Source organism: Mytilus trossulus, chromosome 8 (assembly GCF_036588685.1).
Source record: "Mytilus trossulus isolate FHL-02 chromosome 8, PNRI_Mtr1.1.1.hap1, whole genome shotgun sequence".
Lineage (NCBI taxonomy): Eukaryota > Metazoa > Mollusca > Bivalvia > Mytilida > Mytilidae > Mytilus > Mytilus trossulus.
The window spans coordinates 78,964,897-78,983,299 of record NC_086380.1 but is presented as its reverse complement, the minus strand read 5'-3'; the positions used below and the strand labels follow the sequence as shown (position 1 = coordinate 78,983,299).

The 18,403-nt window shown below is 32.6% G+C and overlaps 1 protein-coding gene across 1 annotated transcript; it reads right to left on the bottom strand.

The window, feature by feature from the left end:
• Positions 1-8,399: 8,399 nt before the first annotated feature.
• LOC134728053 (uncharacterized) lies at positions 8,400-13,780 on the bottom strand. The gene is made up of 6 exons (XM_063592451.1): positions 13,677-13,780; positions 13,170-13,385; positions 12,160-12,321; positions 10,888-11,153; positions 9,433-9,519; positions 8,400-8,783 (listed from the first exon to the last, which is right to left on the bottom strand). Exons 1-6 carry the CDS (start codon positions 13,714-13,716, stop codon positions 8,400-8,402), a joined length of 1,155 nt encoding a protein of 384 aa, XP_063448521.1. The 5' UTR covers positions 13,717-13,780.
• Positions 13,781-18,403: the final 4,623 nt, after the last annotated feature.

The following is an 18,403-nucleotide window of genomic DNA, read 5'->3' as shown; positions in this document are numbered from 1 at the left end:
CGTATGTATGATCTTGTTTACCTGGCAACACTGTCTGTTTGTATGCATTTACATTGATTAGTTGTTTCTTTTTTTTTCTGATTTGTGATCCAAGTCATGCATTCAATATGTTTTGAATTTTTTGTATCATTCATAAAGCGGGTTGAAAATTAATTTCCATTTTTGAACATTAAACAATGGATTTACCTTGCTGACATATTCCTGATTCAGAACAATCGTTCGGACAGTAATTGTAGAAAACTAAATCTGCTATATCCATTATAGAAATGTCATTCTTCGAGTTGTTTGTAAGAGTTGATGTACTTGTTGACAGGATTGTTTTGTCTCGCTTTATGTTGTGTGCAGTAGTTTTTTGAAGATTTGGTTTTGGTTTCCAAAAAGTTGAATTCATTCTAATTTCATTTAAACAAGATGCTTTCATTGAATCTAATGACGATGATAGAAAAACATCCGAACCAGATATCTAAATCAAACAGATGACATATTAATAAATATATGTTATTATTATTTAAATAGGTGATTTTATTGCCTCCAAAATATGTCCATGATGCTTATGAAAATCAATTGCTAAAGTTAATTTTAATTGGATATCACCTCAAATTCTAATGATATTACTATACGTTGATGGTCTGAAATTGAGCTTTTAAGCAGATACGTTGTATAACAGAACTTAGGCTTTATGATTGAACGATTTGTCTCAATGAAACACAGTCAACGGAAAAGGAAAATACCAGTTTGTGTTTTTTGAAATGTGCAGGCATCGTATTTCTCGTTTATAATGGTCGCTAAACATCATTTTGTATTTCACGCCTTTCTAGTAAATTCGATATGCGAGTAACAATAAGACAATGAAGTTTCCCACTAATCATATTTTTTTTGCTTTGTGATCAGTTATATTTTTTTGATAATGAACGTTTTCAGTCAGTATATCAGGCAAATAATATTCAAATGCAGGTTATAAGAACAGGATCTGTTAACATAAGCGTTGTATCGGCTTCACATGTCATCTTATCGACATCACTAGTTTTTAGAAAAATGGAAATATTTTAAATGTTTTGAAATTTTCCTGTTTTCATGGTTACAAGAGCCATTTTGAACATTTTCGAACTTCAAAATACAACTCTACCTATGCCAGTTACCTACACTGTAAAGTTTTAACCAGTTTGCAGCAATTATTTTTTTTTTTCAACATGTATGCGGTTTCCATGGTTACATTTGATAATTCTAAAATTTTAAAAGTAGCCATCTTATTGCCACATGTCATGTTATTTTTCAATACAGTTTCATTGACTTAAAATAACTTTTTTAAAATAATGCTAATTTAATGCATTTTTCCATAGGGTAAATGCAAAACTTTTCCCCTGTTTCCTTGTATCTAATTACGAATAACCTTTATATCAGTTATACATATCTCAATACCAGTCCCGCCAGACGGGATTATTTTGCTGCACAATTTATACAGTTCTGTTTTCGTGAAATATGAGTAGCAAGCATTAACTGCCTTTTGCTCAGTCCAACCATTCTTCCATTCAAGTTTCTGAAATAAAGGAATACAGATAAATGATAAATAGGACATGTCATTGATCCTTAAATGATTTCCCAGCTTTCTGAACTATTTGTGTGGATACATTTTGCGGAGGGTTGAACGTTTACTAAAACAGATGAACATATATTTGCCTTTTTAAATTATATTCATGTATGTTTTGCAAGCACAATCATGTTGATAATAAACATTGCCCTACCTTTTGAATTGCCAAAAAGTCAGTTGAACTTAACAGTTTTATCTAACTATAAACCAGTTAAAACAACCTTTTCTGTTTTTATACTTTATTACATTGTAGTTTTTCATTAGACTTTAAAACTTATTCATTGTTGTGGAGCGTTCGACTGTAGTGGAAAAAGCGACACGAAGCGATTCTACGTTCCGTCGTCGGCGGTGTCAACAAATATTTACCCTATGTGAAAGTTTTTGAAATATTAATAACTTTCTTAAACTATCCTGGATTTCTACTAAACTTAAACAGAAGCTTGCTTATGATGATGAGATTGTATCAAAAAGTATATTTTGTTCAAATAAAATTCCAATGTTTCCGTATTATACTTATAAATGGACTTAGTTTTTCTGCCAGGAAAAATAACATTCACTCTGTAGTTGTCAGTTCATTTTCTGCTGATAAATTTGAATGTCCCTTAAGTAACTTTCGTCTCTCTTGTATTCGCGACACAAACATTGTTTGACTATAATATGAATGTTAGCCTGATTATTTTTTAACAATTTTGAATTAAGATTTAAGAAAATATAGATATAAACGTTATCATATTGTTTTATAGAATTTTGAAATAACAGCAATCATGTAAAGGCATTGTAGAGTGTTGTACTGAATACTAATAGAAAAAGTAAAAATTATACATAAAAAGATGTTAGAAAATAATTATATCACAAATCCGAGATATTAAAGCGGGTACATGTACTTCTCCTATTAGCAATTTAATAAATATGAATTAACTTAGCCAATGTATGTGTCACCTGTAGACTATACTCATACTTTACTACATCAATCGGCACATCAAATTCAAAGTCATCTGCTATTTCACGTTTTGTCCTGCCGTAATTGCTACATTTATTGTGTTTCCAATTCATTGGTTTGCATAAAGGTAAGCTTTCCGTCCATGCGCAGTCTGCAGCGTCTTCGTTTTGTGTATCCAAGTCATGTATATCAGATTTGTTAAAACATGAGCAATACAAAACTGCAGTCTGCATTTGTTCTGTTCTACTTCTTGCGATAAACAGGCTTTGGGACCCAGGAACTCTATTCATGAAAAAACGAGCATATATAACAACTAAATACTACAAATTCATGAGGACAACTGCAGCAAAACGATGGTTATGTTAATAATTAATTAAAAGCAACAAATAAAGTAATAAAGCAAAATGCAATCGCACAGGAATTCTTCATGAAACAAAAAAAAAAAACAAAAAAAAAACAAAAAAAACAACCTGGTACGTCATGTTTGATACCACGTGTAAGCGTTCGATGGTGTGCATGCATGACTTACCATTAATATGAAATAACATAAATCAAATATTTTAAAGGAAAACGTGAAACAACAACAGCAATTATAAATTCTTATTGTCAACCAGTGGAAGTGCATTTCATAACTATATATATAAACAGGCCTCTGACTAATCTAGTATGTGTTTAAACCCTAGTATAAAACTACTACAATAACAACTTCGGGGTGGAGGATTTTAAAAATGACAATATAACTTCTGAGATTTATTCAAAAAGCCCGAGGATTCATTATTTACATTTATAGCTTATTATCGGTCGTCCCTCTGTCTATTTCACTCTGTTCAGCTCTTAATATTATTCCGTATCATGTCTTTGTGACGTCAAATACGTTGACCCGGCCTTAAAAACTTTGACCCGGACTTATCAGCGACGTCATAATGTTTGCACTGACGTTAATAACTTTGACCCGAACTTATAAAGTCATTGTTTGTGTGCTGGCGAAACAAAGAAAACATTTCCGAAACACGCAAATATAGCCCGATTAATCGATTATCAGATTATCTGCGTATTGATATTGTAAAATATCAGCTGCTTGGCATAATATGAAGGCTTTTGGATCTCGTTCGCTAACCTCACTCGACAAAAAGCTTCATATCATGTCTCGCAGGAGATATTTTACGATATCAACATGCAGATAACCTGATAATCGGTTTTTATTTTTGTGTTTGTACATGACACAACGTTGACCTTCAGTGACCTGTCAGGTATACGAGGATAACATGTTTTCAACTCGATATGACAATAATGTGCAATACCTGACTTACAGGCCACAACTATCTGTCAAAATCATTCATAATAAAGACATTACATACATGTATACTTTTTTATACCTTTGTGTATACTAAATTGAGAGTGGGAATGGAGAATTTGTCAAAAAGACAACAAGCCGACCATAGAACATACAACAGCAGAAGGTCACCAATATGTTTTCAATGCAGCGAAAAATTCCCGCGACAGAACGCGTCCTTCAGCTGTCCCCAAATATATGTTATGATTATCAGAAAACCGAATAAAAACCACATGTTCCTTATACATGTATGTGATTTTGTTACGTACAGATTAGAATAAACGGAATTTCCTTCTAATGACACTAAACTGATCTGCATGGACTACTTCTTGAATTACACTGAACGTTCTAAATTTGTTTAACCATTGGTTATTCAATCTGTTGATAGCTGCTTATATGCACATGACGTTTTTGGTGCACTTTTTATATCAATTACTAATAATGTTTGTTAACATAAGTAAACTGAGTGTTCAATGTTTTTTTTTAAATGTTTCAGTATCTAAAATAAATAATGTCATTTTCTATACCTACGTCCAACTGCTTATAAACTCTTCTAAGTTCACAAATTCACCATCCCTATTTGCAAAATCGTCTTCTCGATTACCATTGTATGTTCCACATAAACCATCCGTCTGTCCCCAGTCATTTGGGGAAATGGCAACGTGAATATTTAACCAAGATGTTTTCACAGACACTTGTATACGGGTTCCAGTTGGCAGTATCACCTTTGGAATATATAAGCACAGATAATAATATGTAGTTGATATACATGTATTAAAATAGTTATACATTATTTCCTTCCGATGCTACTGAAAAAAGAGATATGACATGACTGTCGGTATTAAAAATATCTACTGTTGGTTTTATGTCTGATTTCTACTCAAAATAATATTGAAATATATGGGTGGTATGAGCTACTAATAGCCTTAAATGATAAATCATTAGCATAACGGTACTACTGTTTTCTTAACCGACTAAAAATGAAGAACGACAAACAAGTAGATAGGGATATGCTTTCTTGTAAGTACTATAAATTTTTTGAATCGTTTTTTACCAAAAAAAAAAGACATTTATAAACTCATATTACTCTGATGTTTGGACGATGCTGTTTCTGTTATGAATACGTATTGCTATAATACAGATCGTATACACGGTGTTTTTAAACACCATTGATGACTTCTAAACTATATAAGAGGGCTGTAACTTATCACAAATATCGTTACCTCATAATTGTTTCCACGTTCAAAAACTTCAAGATATTCTTCTCCGTTTTGACAGTTTAGTCTTCTTGTAATCCACCTCGTTGGATTTTGGCATCCATATATAACAAATATATATTTTGCTGCCCGAATTAATATTGCACAGGTAGAAGCCAGTTGGTTATTGCCCTCCCATCTTTGTATAGTGTGTACCTAAAGTTCAAATATCAATTGAAAAGGAGAAATAAGTTATATATAGTAATCTAATTTACGAATCATTAACTCATTTTCAGCCTACACCATTGCATACTATTTGTTTGTCAGAAATAAATGGCAGTTTGAAACGTCTTTGATTAGTAAACTGGTAATATGCTAGAATGTGTGACCGGTAAGTTGAGCACAGAAAGGAGCACAATGTCATAAGTAATAACAATAGAAAATCATAAGTTATTTATGAGTTTGACTGTCCCATGTGTCCCTTTGATATCTGTCGTCCCTCTTTTATAGTTCAAACTTATAGCCAAGAGAAAGATTTTCTTATTTATAAACAAAAACATATAATCATATAATTGCTGTTAAAATCATAATGATTTTTTTCCCCAGTTTATAATGATAGCAATGCTTTATCATGCATGTTTATCTATATCTATCACTTTTTTATACCTCTATCGGTTTAGTCCTATGTCGAAACAAAACAAATTCGCCCTTTGCATGAGTTGTAAATGACCTAAACAATAATGGAAAACTATAAGTGACCAATACAATAACATGTCTATTTCAACACAAACGGATGATCAAGCTAAAAAAAATAATCAAAATTAGACATATTATATATAACCAAGTACTATAGTATGTGCATAAAAAGACACACTAAACAGATATGAAAGTACTCGCAGTTATCTGACAGCTAGTTCAAAGCCACTAACAACTAATAATCAAATCATGCCTCTAAGACTAAACAAATAGAGTACAATGCAGTGAATTTTGAACCACTGTGCTATATAAACCATACATTCAGATAGATTGCACAGATGAGTAATAAGACCGGTGTGTGTCTGCATAATGAAATTTTTATTTATTTTAGGGACCACTTATTTGGCGGATTCTTATATAGCTCAGTAGAATGAAAGACGTCCACTTGTATTTTTTTGTCTTTCTGATGAGTTAAGCCTTTTTCAACTGATTTTTATAGTTGGTTCTTTTGCTGTACTGTTATACCACTGTCCCAGGTTAGGGGGAGGATTGGGATCCCGCTAACATGTTTTACCCCGCCACATTTTTTATGTATGTGCCTGTCCAAAGTAAGGAGCATGTAATTCAGTGGTTGTCGTATGTTAAAATGTTTCATATTTTTACAGTTTGTTCATTTTTTTTTACATAATTAAGGCAGTTAGTTTTCTCGTTTGAATTGTTTAACATTGTCTTATCGGGGCCTTTTTATAGCTGACTATGCGGTTGTGGCTGTGCTCATTATTGAAGACCGTACGGTGACCTATAGTTGTTAATGTTTTTGACATTTTGGTCTTTTGTGGAAAGTTGTCTTATTGGCAATCATACCACATCTTCTTTTTTATATTGATAGCAGTACTACATGATTATATTTTTATTTTTACTACGTCCCTGACATGTGCATATCCCTTATCAATGGCAATTGTGTTATTAATTTTAGATGTTCTATGAACTAACCTTAATTTTAAGTGGTAGTTACTTATTTGTATATAACAAACTTACCTGCCATCAAAGGTGTTAAAATTTTGACCATTTCCTGAATAACAGTTACCTTTCGGTCTCTCTTTGTTAAATACATGAATCTTAAAAATAAAGATACACTGACTTAAAAAGGTATCAATATCTAAACTACATATGCAGATATTATGTGTATTTACTTTACGCAAACAGTTTATTTCTTAAATTATATTTTAAAACGTTTATACTTCAAGCAAATTGATTTTTGTTTAAATATTTAGAATTGAGCAATTAGTAACCAAGTTTTCTGTATATGCATAAACAGTCTAACCAATAAATTGCAAATATGTCTCAAATTAAGGCAACAGAAGTAAACCGCTGTTCGAAATTATTTATTAATTGAAAAAAAAAATCACAAACAAAAAATGAATGAAACACATCAAATGTAAGACATGTAAGATGAGAACTACTATATAACATAAACACAACATTACTAGTCAGATAGTATGCTAGTGACATTATACGGTATACAAGCGGTCAGTAAATTCCATATGGGGTGAATGCGAACCCCGAATCCCCATATGCAATTTATTGACCCTATATAAATGTACACCGTCTTACGTTACTAGCACAATATGTAACACATTTATCCTCGGAGAAAATTAACCCTTAATACAGGAAAATCATTTTTCCTCCAGGAAAATTGCTTGATAAATATTGTCTGTGAGAAAATTTGCTGCTTTAAGAAATAGACTGAATAGACTAAAGATTGAATTCAATATTAGATTTGTAACATTTAAATGACATTCATTCATAACAATGAAAATTCAAATATTAATTTAATATCTAATTGTGGTAGTGAACTTGAACAATTATTTGCACATGATCTATTGTTATTTCAAATTTCTATCTGAAAACTTTAAATTTGCACACAAATATGTTTTTCATGAACAATCTAACCATATCATAACACCTTTCATCGACTCATAGCTTGTATATATATGATTTCACGTCCCCTCACTCATTCAGGATGATCTCTATCAGAACCGATCCCCTCACGCATGACAAAATGAAAATGTGAGGTTTTTAGGTTTATTCAGATGTCTATCAACACTGGACAGCGTACACGCCGCCCAGAATGACAAGCTTACGCATGAAAAGAAGTTTGGAAAGTGAAGGTCTGTAAATAATACCATTTCAAATTTTAAATGTCATATTTTTAGGTGATTTCTCGTGGGACAACTGATTTCGCAGGAGTTCAAATCCACGCACACCGGTAAATGTTACACGTGTCTCTTCATTGAGTATTCACTACATCATAGCATTCTTTGATTTCCAATATTTCGATCAGTTAAATAAGAAAATTGCGATTAAGAAACGTGCATACCCTTTGAAGCGGTGACAATTACTTCACTCAAGCACAACCGTAAAATCCTCTCACAGATTTTATTGCTGAACCAAATGTTCTGCGTGTAAAAATTAATAGCAGTGACCTTACTATTGTAAAACATGCGATTTGTTTTATTAATTTTCTATATAACGACAGACAGGCAATCATTGGTATATTTCTAATGTTTTTTTTATTAATGAAAATATTATCCAAAACTGCTTTGTAGATCAAAGTGATTTCTTAGATTATCTTAGTTTTCTTAACTAACTTACATACACTTCCGGTAGCTGATAATTCAGCCATAACGTATCTATATTTGACTTAGCAATCAGTTTAGCTGCACATTTGTAGCTTTTTCTCAATGCTTGATCACTAAGTGTTTGCAGTTTGAAATTGTGATACTCGTTCCATTCCGATCCATCAAATGTTAGTCCACATGCACTTTTGGACATCTTAATTTCTTCATCTGGTAAACTGTCATTACAGTTACCCGGTCGACCTTTAAATTGATCCCTAAGACTAAAGAGCTCAATATTTATCCCGCATGTCTTATGACCATGTAGTTCTACGCAAGCTACTGGAACAGTGGATTTTATCCGAATAGTAACTTCCTTTCCGCTTTGTACAGTGTAAGATGTTTTCTCTATCTGCATCATAAACACGGTATTATAATTAAAAAAAAAAAACAACATACTACAACGTATGGAAAATAGATTTTTTCAAGACCCGGTTTTTGATTCGTTTGAAAATCCACATAGTTGCAAATATTAGTAATGAACATGAGTTGTTGAAAGTGAAGGGTTTAGCGCTATTAAGGCTTGGCACAATATAGCCAGTCCAAACTAGCAGCAATGTATACACATGCCCTACATTAATAGCGTGTTGTTTGGTGCTTGTGGTGTTCGTTTATTGTTGTTTATTTATAAATAAAAGACCGTTGGATACCATGTTTGAATCATTCAAAACTAATAATTTTATAGAAAGTAGCTCGCTAATTTGTATTGTTTAAGGCTACATAATGTAGGCCGTAATTCAAATTATAATTGTTAACCTGTTATACATGTGATGTGAATGAAGAGTTGTTTTGTTGTCACATGTTCTTATTATTGTTCATCCTTTTCAAGGACAATGCAGTTACAGTGATATCCTGTAACAGCTTTATAGGGACTCTATTTGTATTTGGTTATTGGATAGTTGCACCATTCTAATCTTACCGCATTTATCTTTCTTGTCAAGTAAAACATAAATAAAGGAACACATAAACGTGCACTGTTTTATTGTAAGCTGTACTTTTACCTGTGCTCCTGCGAAAAATTCTTTACTGTTGTAATACTGCGTAGAAACACCGACTGAACTCGTCCTTGCTCTCATTTTGCACATAACCTTTATAATATAGACTTTCTTGTTAGAACATTTTGGTTTTTAACAATAGGAAACATCTTTATTTTATATATATATATATTGCACTCAATGTCTTTTCTACTGTGGAATTGTGAAAAGTACAATTACAACAGATGAAGGTAAAAAGAGATCTGAGTATACGTATCAGGCACTGTTTTGTATTAATGAATATTATATGAATTTATTGTGTACTATGTAACATACATTATATCTATTTTTCATAATAAGTCCAAGGCACACCTGCTTACTTGCAGTGCTCAATTAGGATAAAATAAAGAGCCTAAAATACCAACAGAAAAGCAAACACTTTGTTTATCTATAGTCAAGATGCACTTTGATGATATTTTGCAGCACATACACAATCAAACTTAATGCAGAAGCTTTTACAATGTAGTAACACGACGCCTGTCGCATGTTATATGGAAGTTGCTTACATTTCAGGAACAACTGAATGAACATCCAGGCATTTTCTATAGCTTTCCTGTCATTAGATATTATATTTCTATTTTATAAATTGTGATGAAGACACTTTCCTTAGTTATAAGGAGGGCTGGGGTCCCGCTAACACATTTAAACTTGCCACATTATTTATGTATGTGTTTGTCCCAAGTCAGACGCCTGTAATTCAGTAGTTGTTGTTTGTTTATGTGTTAAACATTTATTTTTCGTTCATTTTTTTTATTTAGATAAGGCCGTTAGTTTTCTCGTTTAAATTGCTTTACATTACCATATCGGGGCCTTCTGTAGCTGACTAAGCGGTATAGGCTTTGCTCATTGTTAAAGGTCGTGCGGTGACTTATAGTTGTAAATGTCTGTCGGTTTTTTTTCTTGTGTACAGCTGTCTTATTGGCAATCATACCACTTCTTCCTTTTGATAGTTTGTCTCTTCATGATTTTATTTCATCGTTAGAGCGTTTTCTGTTTTCCTCCGCCTAATGTGTATATATAAAACCCTTATGCGCCAAAACTTCTCATTAGTATCTTTTTCCACATACCCTCTTTATTTCAAACATATATTTTTCATGTTAGGTGCACGACTAGGGTTAATTGATTGGTCGGCTCCGTAAAATAAGGGAGTCCTTTGAAACGAAGATTTACATCACAGTAAAATTATTACAAATTATTTCATGAGAGAGTTATACAAAATTGTGTTCATCATTTTTCCAACTAACTATTCGGTATGGGCTTTGTTCATTGTTGAAGGCCGTACGGTGACCTGTAGTTGTTAATGTATGTGTCATTTTGGTCTTTTGTGGATAGTTGTCTCATTGGCAAGCATACCACATGTTCTTTTTGAAAACAGTATCTTTTACATTTTTAAGCTGTTTAAAAAAAGATTACTTCACTTACCCAAAATCCAAGGACTTTGGTTCCGTTTGGATGTGAATCCCAGTCTTTACGGTGAAGAACTCCGTCGGTCACTAGTTTACTGTATGTGATATTATACTTATCGACGATTTCATTCTGATTTATAAACCAAGTTATGTCAAAGAAGTATTGATGATAGTCTGATGGTACTGAGACTTGACATCGAAAAGCTAAAGATCTTACATCAGATAAAGGATCGAATGAAGGTATGAATGGTGTGACTTGTGGTGTAAGAGATATAGGAAAAACTGAAAATAAATGAATCATTTTGATCGGGTATATTAACTCGATACAAATTAACTGCATAAACAATGGTTAATTGTACCTCTTGATACTCAATTCAATTTAAACACTTTACGAACTTTGAACTCTGCATTTGTCGACAGTAAATGGCTGTCAAATCCCCTTCAGTAGAATCTTGGAATGTCAGGCGAAGAACACTTAAAACGTCCTTACATTTAAAGCGATTACCTTGACTCCATTGGGATAGGTACAAACAAGTGCAAAGTGTCAATGGAACATCGGACTACTGGCAGTTACTCTCATGACAGCTCGACCCTCAATAAAAATGTTTGAAACATAATGTCTTCATTAAATGTAAATCTAGTATATTATACCGTTAAGAAGTTTTGTTCTATACCGTCATTAAAAATCTGTATTGGAAAAAAACAATGTTTCATACAAACAACTAATTCAGGATAAAAGTGCTGTATCAATGTTTCAATATTAAAACCAAACTTATGCCAACTGTTATGACCTTAAAGCACTATACTCTTTCTAAAAAAGGTTTGCTCGAAAGTAAATTAGCTGCTGAGGTGTATACGGTCCTGCCTGTACTGTGTAAAGATTATTTCGACAGATTCACTGTCGATATAATACGCATAGTTTATTGGAAGCCCTGGTTGCGAAATAAATGCATAATGCATAAATATTTGTAATATAAATTGTATGAAGGTATATCTTTTCCTCGCAGACATTGAAGCTCAGATACTTTTTTTTTTATATATATTAGCGATAACATGTTTTGGTCCTGTCGATAATCAAAAAGTATGCAAAATTACCTAAATATGCTATTTTTCAATAGCGACAGTCATATTAAAAAAAATACAAGCTTTAAATATAAAAATAACACAATAAAGCTTACGATAGTGTGTTCTATCCAAAATATGTTCAAAATGTTCCTCAGCAGAATAATTTCGAAAATGTAATACCCAAGTGTAAAACAAATCAGAGAAAGATGCCTATTACAATTACCTGTACAATAGCGTCCTGGACAGGCCGGAATTGTGGTTAGGTAAAAAACATTGAAATAATTGCAGTTTTGGACTTCAACTGCAAAAGGGTTTTCACAACAACGAAGAAAACCTCTCTGACATGCATTCAAGGTAACTCTCGATCCTCCCACTGGAAGAGTACCTAAAATGAGATAGTTAAATGAATTATTGGAAATTATTAATCTTAACAAAACAAAACCAAGAGATGGACATATATATGAAAGCACTTCGCACGGTATAGCATGATGACAAGATGGCGATATAATAATATGCCTACAGTTTTCAGCGGCTGCATATAAAAAAGATAGTTAAACAAACGTATAGTAACAATATATAAAGAGAAACACGCTTTAAAAATGCAACGAAGATTATCCTTTTTAAAAAAATGTGGTCATGCATTTTTTCTCATCAGATTTTAGAAAAGTATCAGCATTTTTTTTTAGAATACAATTATTCTGTATCACATGCGATTTCCCTCATAATCGGTTCATGCAAGAAAATCTGCATCGACATTTCAATAATGGGCTTATGATGTAATACTTGTGCAAGTATTTTATTCAATTTAGTTGGAAACTATTTAGTGAATAACTATTTAAGACGAAACCAACGTTAATTAATAACATTCATATTGGAACTAAGTCGTTCTGAAAAAACTGCAAAAATTCTAAAGTATGGATATATTCTTAAAAGGTTGACATTTTATTTTCGAGTCACCTCGAGACCCATCAAATGGATTTAGCAACATGATTAACTATGTCCCTCTCCGTAATCGATTTCCCTTTGTTTGAAAAATCGTAGAAGGCGAAATATGACGACTGAATTATTCAGGTAATCAAGGTGTGTTTTTCAAGGAACGCATTAACGATTTGTTTACATGCACATTTGGTATTACTTATTTTATAGTCGCATACATGGCAAAGCAGTTACCTTTTATCAAAGATCTCAACATACGGAATTACATTTATCATATCTTTTCTTAAATATACTTACCGTTTAACCACACTGGATACAATGATCCGCAACTTAAAATTGCTGGACAATCAGTAGCAATGTTTCCATTTTCCGGAATTCTGTACCAGCCTTCATCCAGAAGTCTGCGATCGCACATATCAGTATCATTCGGACTAAATTGATAATTTACGGAACGAGTAGGCTCGCCAATAATTCTATGGTTTATTGGACTGCATGGATCTTGGCAAAGAGAACCTATTTAATGATTTAATAAATTATGTCATTACCCGAATTATCAAATTGAAATAAATAAGAAAACAAAGTCTTCCTACAAACAACAAGCAAAGCAAATACTAGATAAAAACAACAACAACAAAATAAGTAACAAACAACAAAAAATACATTGAATAAAAAAAAATCATTATTCATTCAGTAGCAGCTGTATCGATTTAGTAGCAGTAAATACAACATTATAAGTACCGTGTGCAAATGAAAATGAAAATCTATCTAAATGTAGTTTTAACAGATGAAAATGAAAATTATTACCTTTCAGGAAAAGAGTTCCTACAAAAACATAGATCCACATGTTTCAGCACATTAAATTTGTTTAAAATGCATATATTTGCGTGTTTTCGATGTCGTTACTTTTTTATGTCTGAATGTATTTTGCAATTTACAATAAGATGAAAAAGACCGCTCACATTTTCTTACAATCGAAATGTGAACTATATGCAATAACGATATAAAAATTCAAAGTATTTTTTCAGCAGTATTTTTAGTCGCAGTCTATTTATTTGATAACGTGCCTTGTAAGACACATCAACACATTTCAAGTACCGACACTTAAAGTTAATGTAGCAAAGCATGTGCCACTTATGGAATTACTAAATACTTTAAATAAAGTATAAAATATCAAGAAAGACTTCCGGGTTCCATCTACCTCGTCTTTCTTTTTTTTTAAATCTACGCATACATTAATTATCCCGCGGCCTTGTGTATGGAGTTTTGCATTAGCGCCGATCTCATTACATTTACGCCTGTCTGTTTTCCTCATTTGCGCCGATTTTTAGATGTCCGTAGTTTCCATTTTTACATCCGTGTAAAGTATATGACTGATAAAAGTATTTTGAACATCACTTCAAAGGGGCGTATGACATTTGCGCCGATTTTGAAATTTTTTATTCTTTCATTTGCGCCGATTTCATTTTTTCATTTGCGCCGATTTTATTTTTTTCCTGATTGGATTTACAGGTAAGTTACAGGTAAGTTCATACTTTTACATTGGCTGAGCAGAGAGTATAAAGACAAATCAAGTGACATTGCAATTGGTAAATGGCTATCCTAATGTTTCGGGTAACCATTCCTTTCCCTAAATGAAATCGATGACTGCTTCACGTTTGACATTGCCTGATGCTCCGCTCCTTCTGATGACAAATGTCATTCATTCTTAGACAACGTTCAAGTACACATTCGGCATAACGGTCAACCAATTCGTGATGGCGTCCATAAAATTAACGAAGGGATGAATTCGACTTCACCATTTGGAACTCTTGGTTTAATAGCTTCCTTGTGAGAAAATGCGGACTCTAGAAATGCCCCCACCAGTACGTATGTCACCGACAATTACGCCAAATATCGAAGAAACGAAATCATAATTCATGCATGTTACGGTCTTTGCATTTCTTTTTTTGGTAAAGTTGCTAAATATTCTAAAATAATTGGCCTCCCACATTATGTTTAATTCCAATATCTTCAATTACAGTGATCATAATTCATCAATGTACTGGTCGACATGATAAAAACAATAGATTACCAGATTTATTTGTTTAAAAAGTTAAAATATTTTAAAGTTTTTATTTGAATTACAATTGAGCTTTTTTATATTAATTTGAGAGTTAAGTTATGTTATGTTGATCTGTTATATGCATTTTATATAGTAAACTTGACCAAATTCTGAATTTTAGTCAGACCATACGCGTACGGTCCAACCGTATGAGTATTTTGAAAAACTACGCATACAGTCCAGACCGTACGCCTTCCGTCCAAATACTCATACATTCTGGAACAAAAATATTTATTTTTCTAAACTGAAGATGTACTTAATTATTTGAATATAAGTACACGGCCACGTGCACTTTTTTTTTGTCTATCTGTTGAGTTAAGCCTTTTTCAACTGATTTTTATAGTTCGTTCTAATGTTGTACTGTTATATATATAACTGTCCCAGGTAAGGGGAGGGTTGGGATCCCGCTTACATGTTAACCCCGCCACATTATTTATGTATGTGCCTGTCCCAAGTCAGGAGCCTGTAATTCAGTGGTTGTCGTTTATTTATGTGTTACATATTTGTTTTTTGTTCATTTTTTTACATAAATAATAGTTTTCTCGCTTTAATTGTTTTACATTGTCTTATCGGGGCCTGTTATAGCTCACTAAATGCGGTATGGGCTTTGCTCATTATTGAAGGCCGTACGATGACCTATAGTTGTTAATGTGTGTGTGTCATTTTGATCTTTTGTGGATAGTTGTCTCATTGGCAATTATACCACATCTTCTTTTTTATATATGAGGTATATTTAGGAATTAAAGGTATTGGATATTTGTTTAATGCATTTTTTAACCAGTTGGGCATTTTACGGGATTGTTGTTTAATGCTGTTTAAACTTTCCTGAAAAAAACACCTTAAATTTGCTATTTATACGGCATGAACGATTGATTTATTGAAAGGGACTCATAGTTTTCCATTTTATTTTTTTTAATTGTCTCATTGTTAAATCAACGGCTTGGGTAAGGGCTTTGTTGTTTACCTTTATATACAACAACATATTAACTATGTTCTTGGTGAAATTTATTAATTAATGGAATAGAAAATATTATAACAAATATTATTGGATGCCGAATTGACTTCAAAAAGGTGCCGATTTGACCAGGTGCTGAACTGACTTGTACATTTCAAATCCTCTCCGATCGTTTGCGGTATTTTCTTGAGAAACCTTGTTTTCGATCATCAAACAGAAGTAGAAACTGCTTGAAAATTATTCCAGAACGCTTCAAGATTGTTAAAATAAGTTTAATTCACTTAAAAAAACAATTTTGAAACTTGCGATGTTTCAACAGGAAGTTTAAAAAGCACGTCTGAAAGGGAGGGTCTAAAACGCGGAAGTGAAAAATGGGTGTATTATAACTAATATCTCTGGAACCGCTAAAGCTAAATTAATAAATAAAACTGATTTTGAAAGCTAATATAGTCTATAAGATAAAATTAAAATAATATAAATTTGAATATGCTTTTTTACCGAAAAGTTGACCGGAAGTCTCTCTTAGTGTGACTCTGGCAACACATTTTTGAACATTGAAACTAAAATTCACGAAAAAGCATATAACCCGGTCAAAATCTTTAAATTGATTCTTAAAGAAAATTTAATTACAAACTATATGATATAAGGAAAAATATAGATACATTACGCAGAAAGGGTAAAAAGTTGACCGGAAGTCACCCTTGTATAGAAATGATGAAGTCAAATTTTCAACTTTGAACATTAATTCACAAAAAAATAAAGAGCCCGGTCAAAATCAAAAACATGATTCTGAAAGACAATTTAATGACAAATAATATGATATAAGGAAAAATATGAATACATTACATAAAAAGGGTAAAAAGTTGACCGGAAGTCACCCTTGTATAGAAATGATGCAGAAGAAATAAACCGGTGAGACTCGAAATCCGTACATGACAGAAATCACTATAATACGACTTTGAAAATATAACGGTTCCATTCTTTTGTAAAAAAGTCTTTACTATACCTACCACATTAATGTTTTTTCGATATCACAAACTAGTCAAAACATTTACTAAATTGTATCATCGGTATAAAGACATCATTCGTAAATATAGCTCAACATGCAGACTTCTTATACGTTCAGGTATTTCACATCTTTTTTTATGGAAATATTCTTTATAAAGCACAAAGGTGTCAGTATTCACCTCAGAAACTTACAAAACCTTTGAATAGACTTATTAAGAAGGGATATAATTACGATACTGTTGTCAAGTCATTAAAGATTGCATATTTTGGCGTTAATATTGAGTAACTGATAAGGTCTTTGAGTCGGAACTAAACACATTTATTCTAAAAACAGTTGTTGGCATGACACGGTTTATGTTCTTCTCATATATTCTATGATGGTATGATACTCAACCCCTAACGGGAAGGATTGTGCCTGATGTTCATGTGATGAAATCATAATCTTTCAGTCAGTTTAATTAATGTGCGTATTGTTATGCGTTTACTTTTCTACATTGGTTAGAGGTATAGGGTGAGGGTTGAGATCTCACAAACATGTTTAACCCCGCCGCATTTTTGCGCCTGTCCCAAGTCAGGAGCCTCTGGCCTTTGTTAGTCTTGTATTTTAGTTTCTTGTGTACAATTTGGAAATTAGTATGGCGTTCATTATCACTGAACTAGTATATATTTGTTTAGGGGCCAGCTGAAGGACGCCTCCGGGTGCGGGAATTTCTCGCTACATTGAAGACCTGTTGGTGACCTTCTGCTGTTGTTTTTTTATTTGGTCGGGTTGTTGTCTCTTTGACACATTCCCCATTTCCATTCCCAATTTTATTGAAGGGTCTTAAGCTTATGCAAACCAAACTCAATTGGTCAAAGTTGCTCCAGACTTTGACCTGGAAATCAATCTGTTGATATTAAATATAAGAGGAGAACAACGACACAACACTGAAATGTAACACACACACAGAATCGGACCAAGCATCAGAAAAAATCCCACGAAAATAACAAATATATTACATCAAAACCAAATACATAAATTTGGGATAGACAAGTACCGTGACACGGCTAATCGCAATGTGAATTTAAATACACGCAGAGTCACGTCAAAAGAATATAAAATGGGTTATTGTGCTGAATTGTTTCTGTATGAAAAACTGACCAACACCACAATTGTGAATCGCCATTTGAATAAGGAACTGTTTATTTTTATAACTATGTGCTCTTCTATTTTTTTTTTATTTCTTTCAATAGTATATTCTCAACTTTTGAGCATTTTCGTACATCATCAATCTATCGACTTTATTGAAAACTATATACAGATTGTTTAAGCTCTCTCTTTCTTTTTCGCTTGCTTGAGTTTTGATCGACAAAACAAACTAGCAACCTGTTGTATCAGCTAGATTTGTATTGTCTAATTGATGGCAAAACCCTATTCATTATGAGTAGATAGAAGGAGATGTGGTCTTCAGCGGGAAATATGGCGAT

What these genes read in the sequence shown, in the direction of transcription:
- LOC134728053 (XM_063592451.1), bottom strand. Translation starts at nt 13,716, where the DNA reads ATGTGGATCTATGTTTTTGTAGGAACTCTTTTCCTGAAAG. An exon ending in AGGAACTCTTTTCCTGAAAG is followed by an intron (nt 13,386 to 13,676) that starts GTAATAATTTTC and finishes ATCATTAAATAG; the next exon opens with GTTCTCTTTGCCAAGATCCA. An exon ending in TCCAGGACGCTATTGTACAG is followed by an intron (nt 11,154 to 12,159) that starts GTAATTGTAATA and finishes ATTTATTTTCAG; the next exon opens with TTTTTCCTATATCTCTTACA.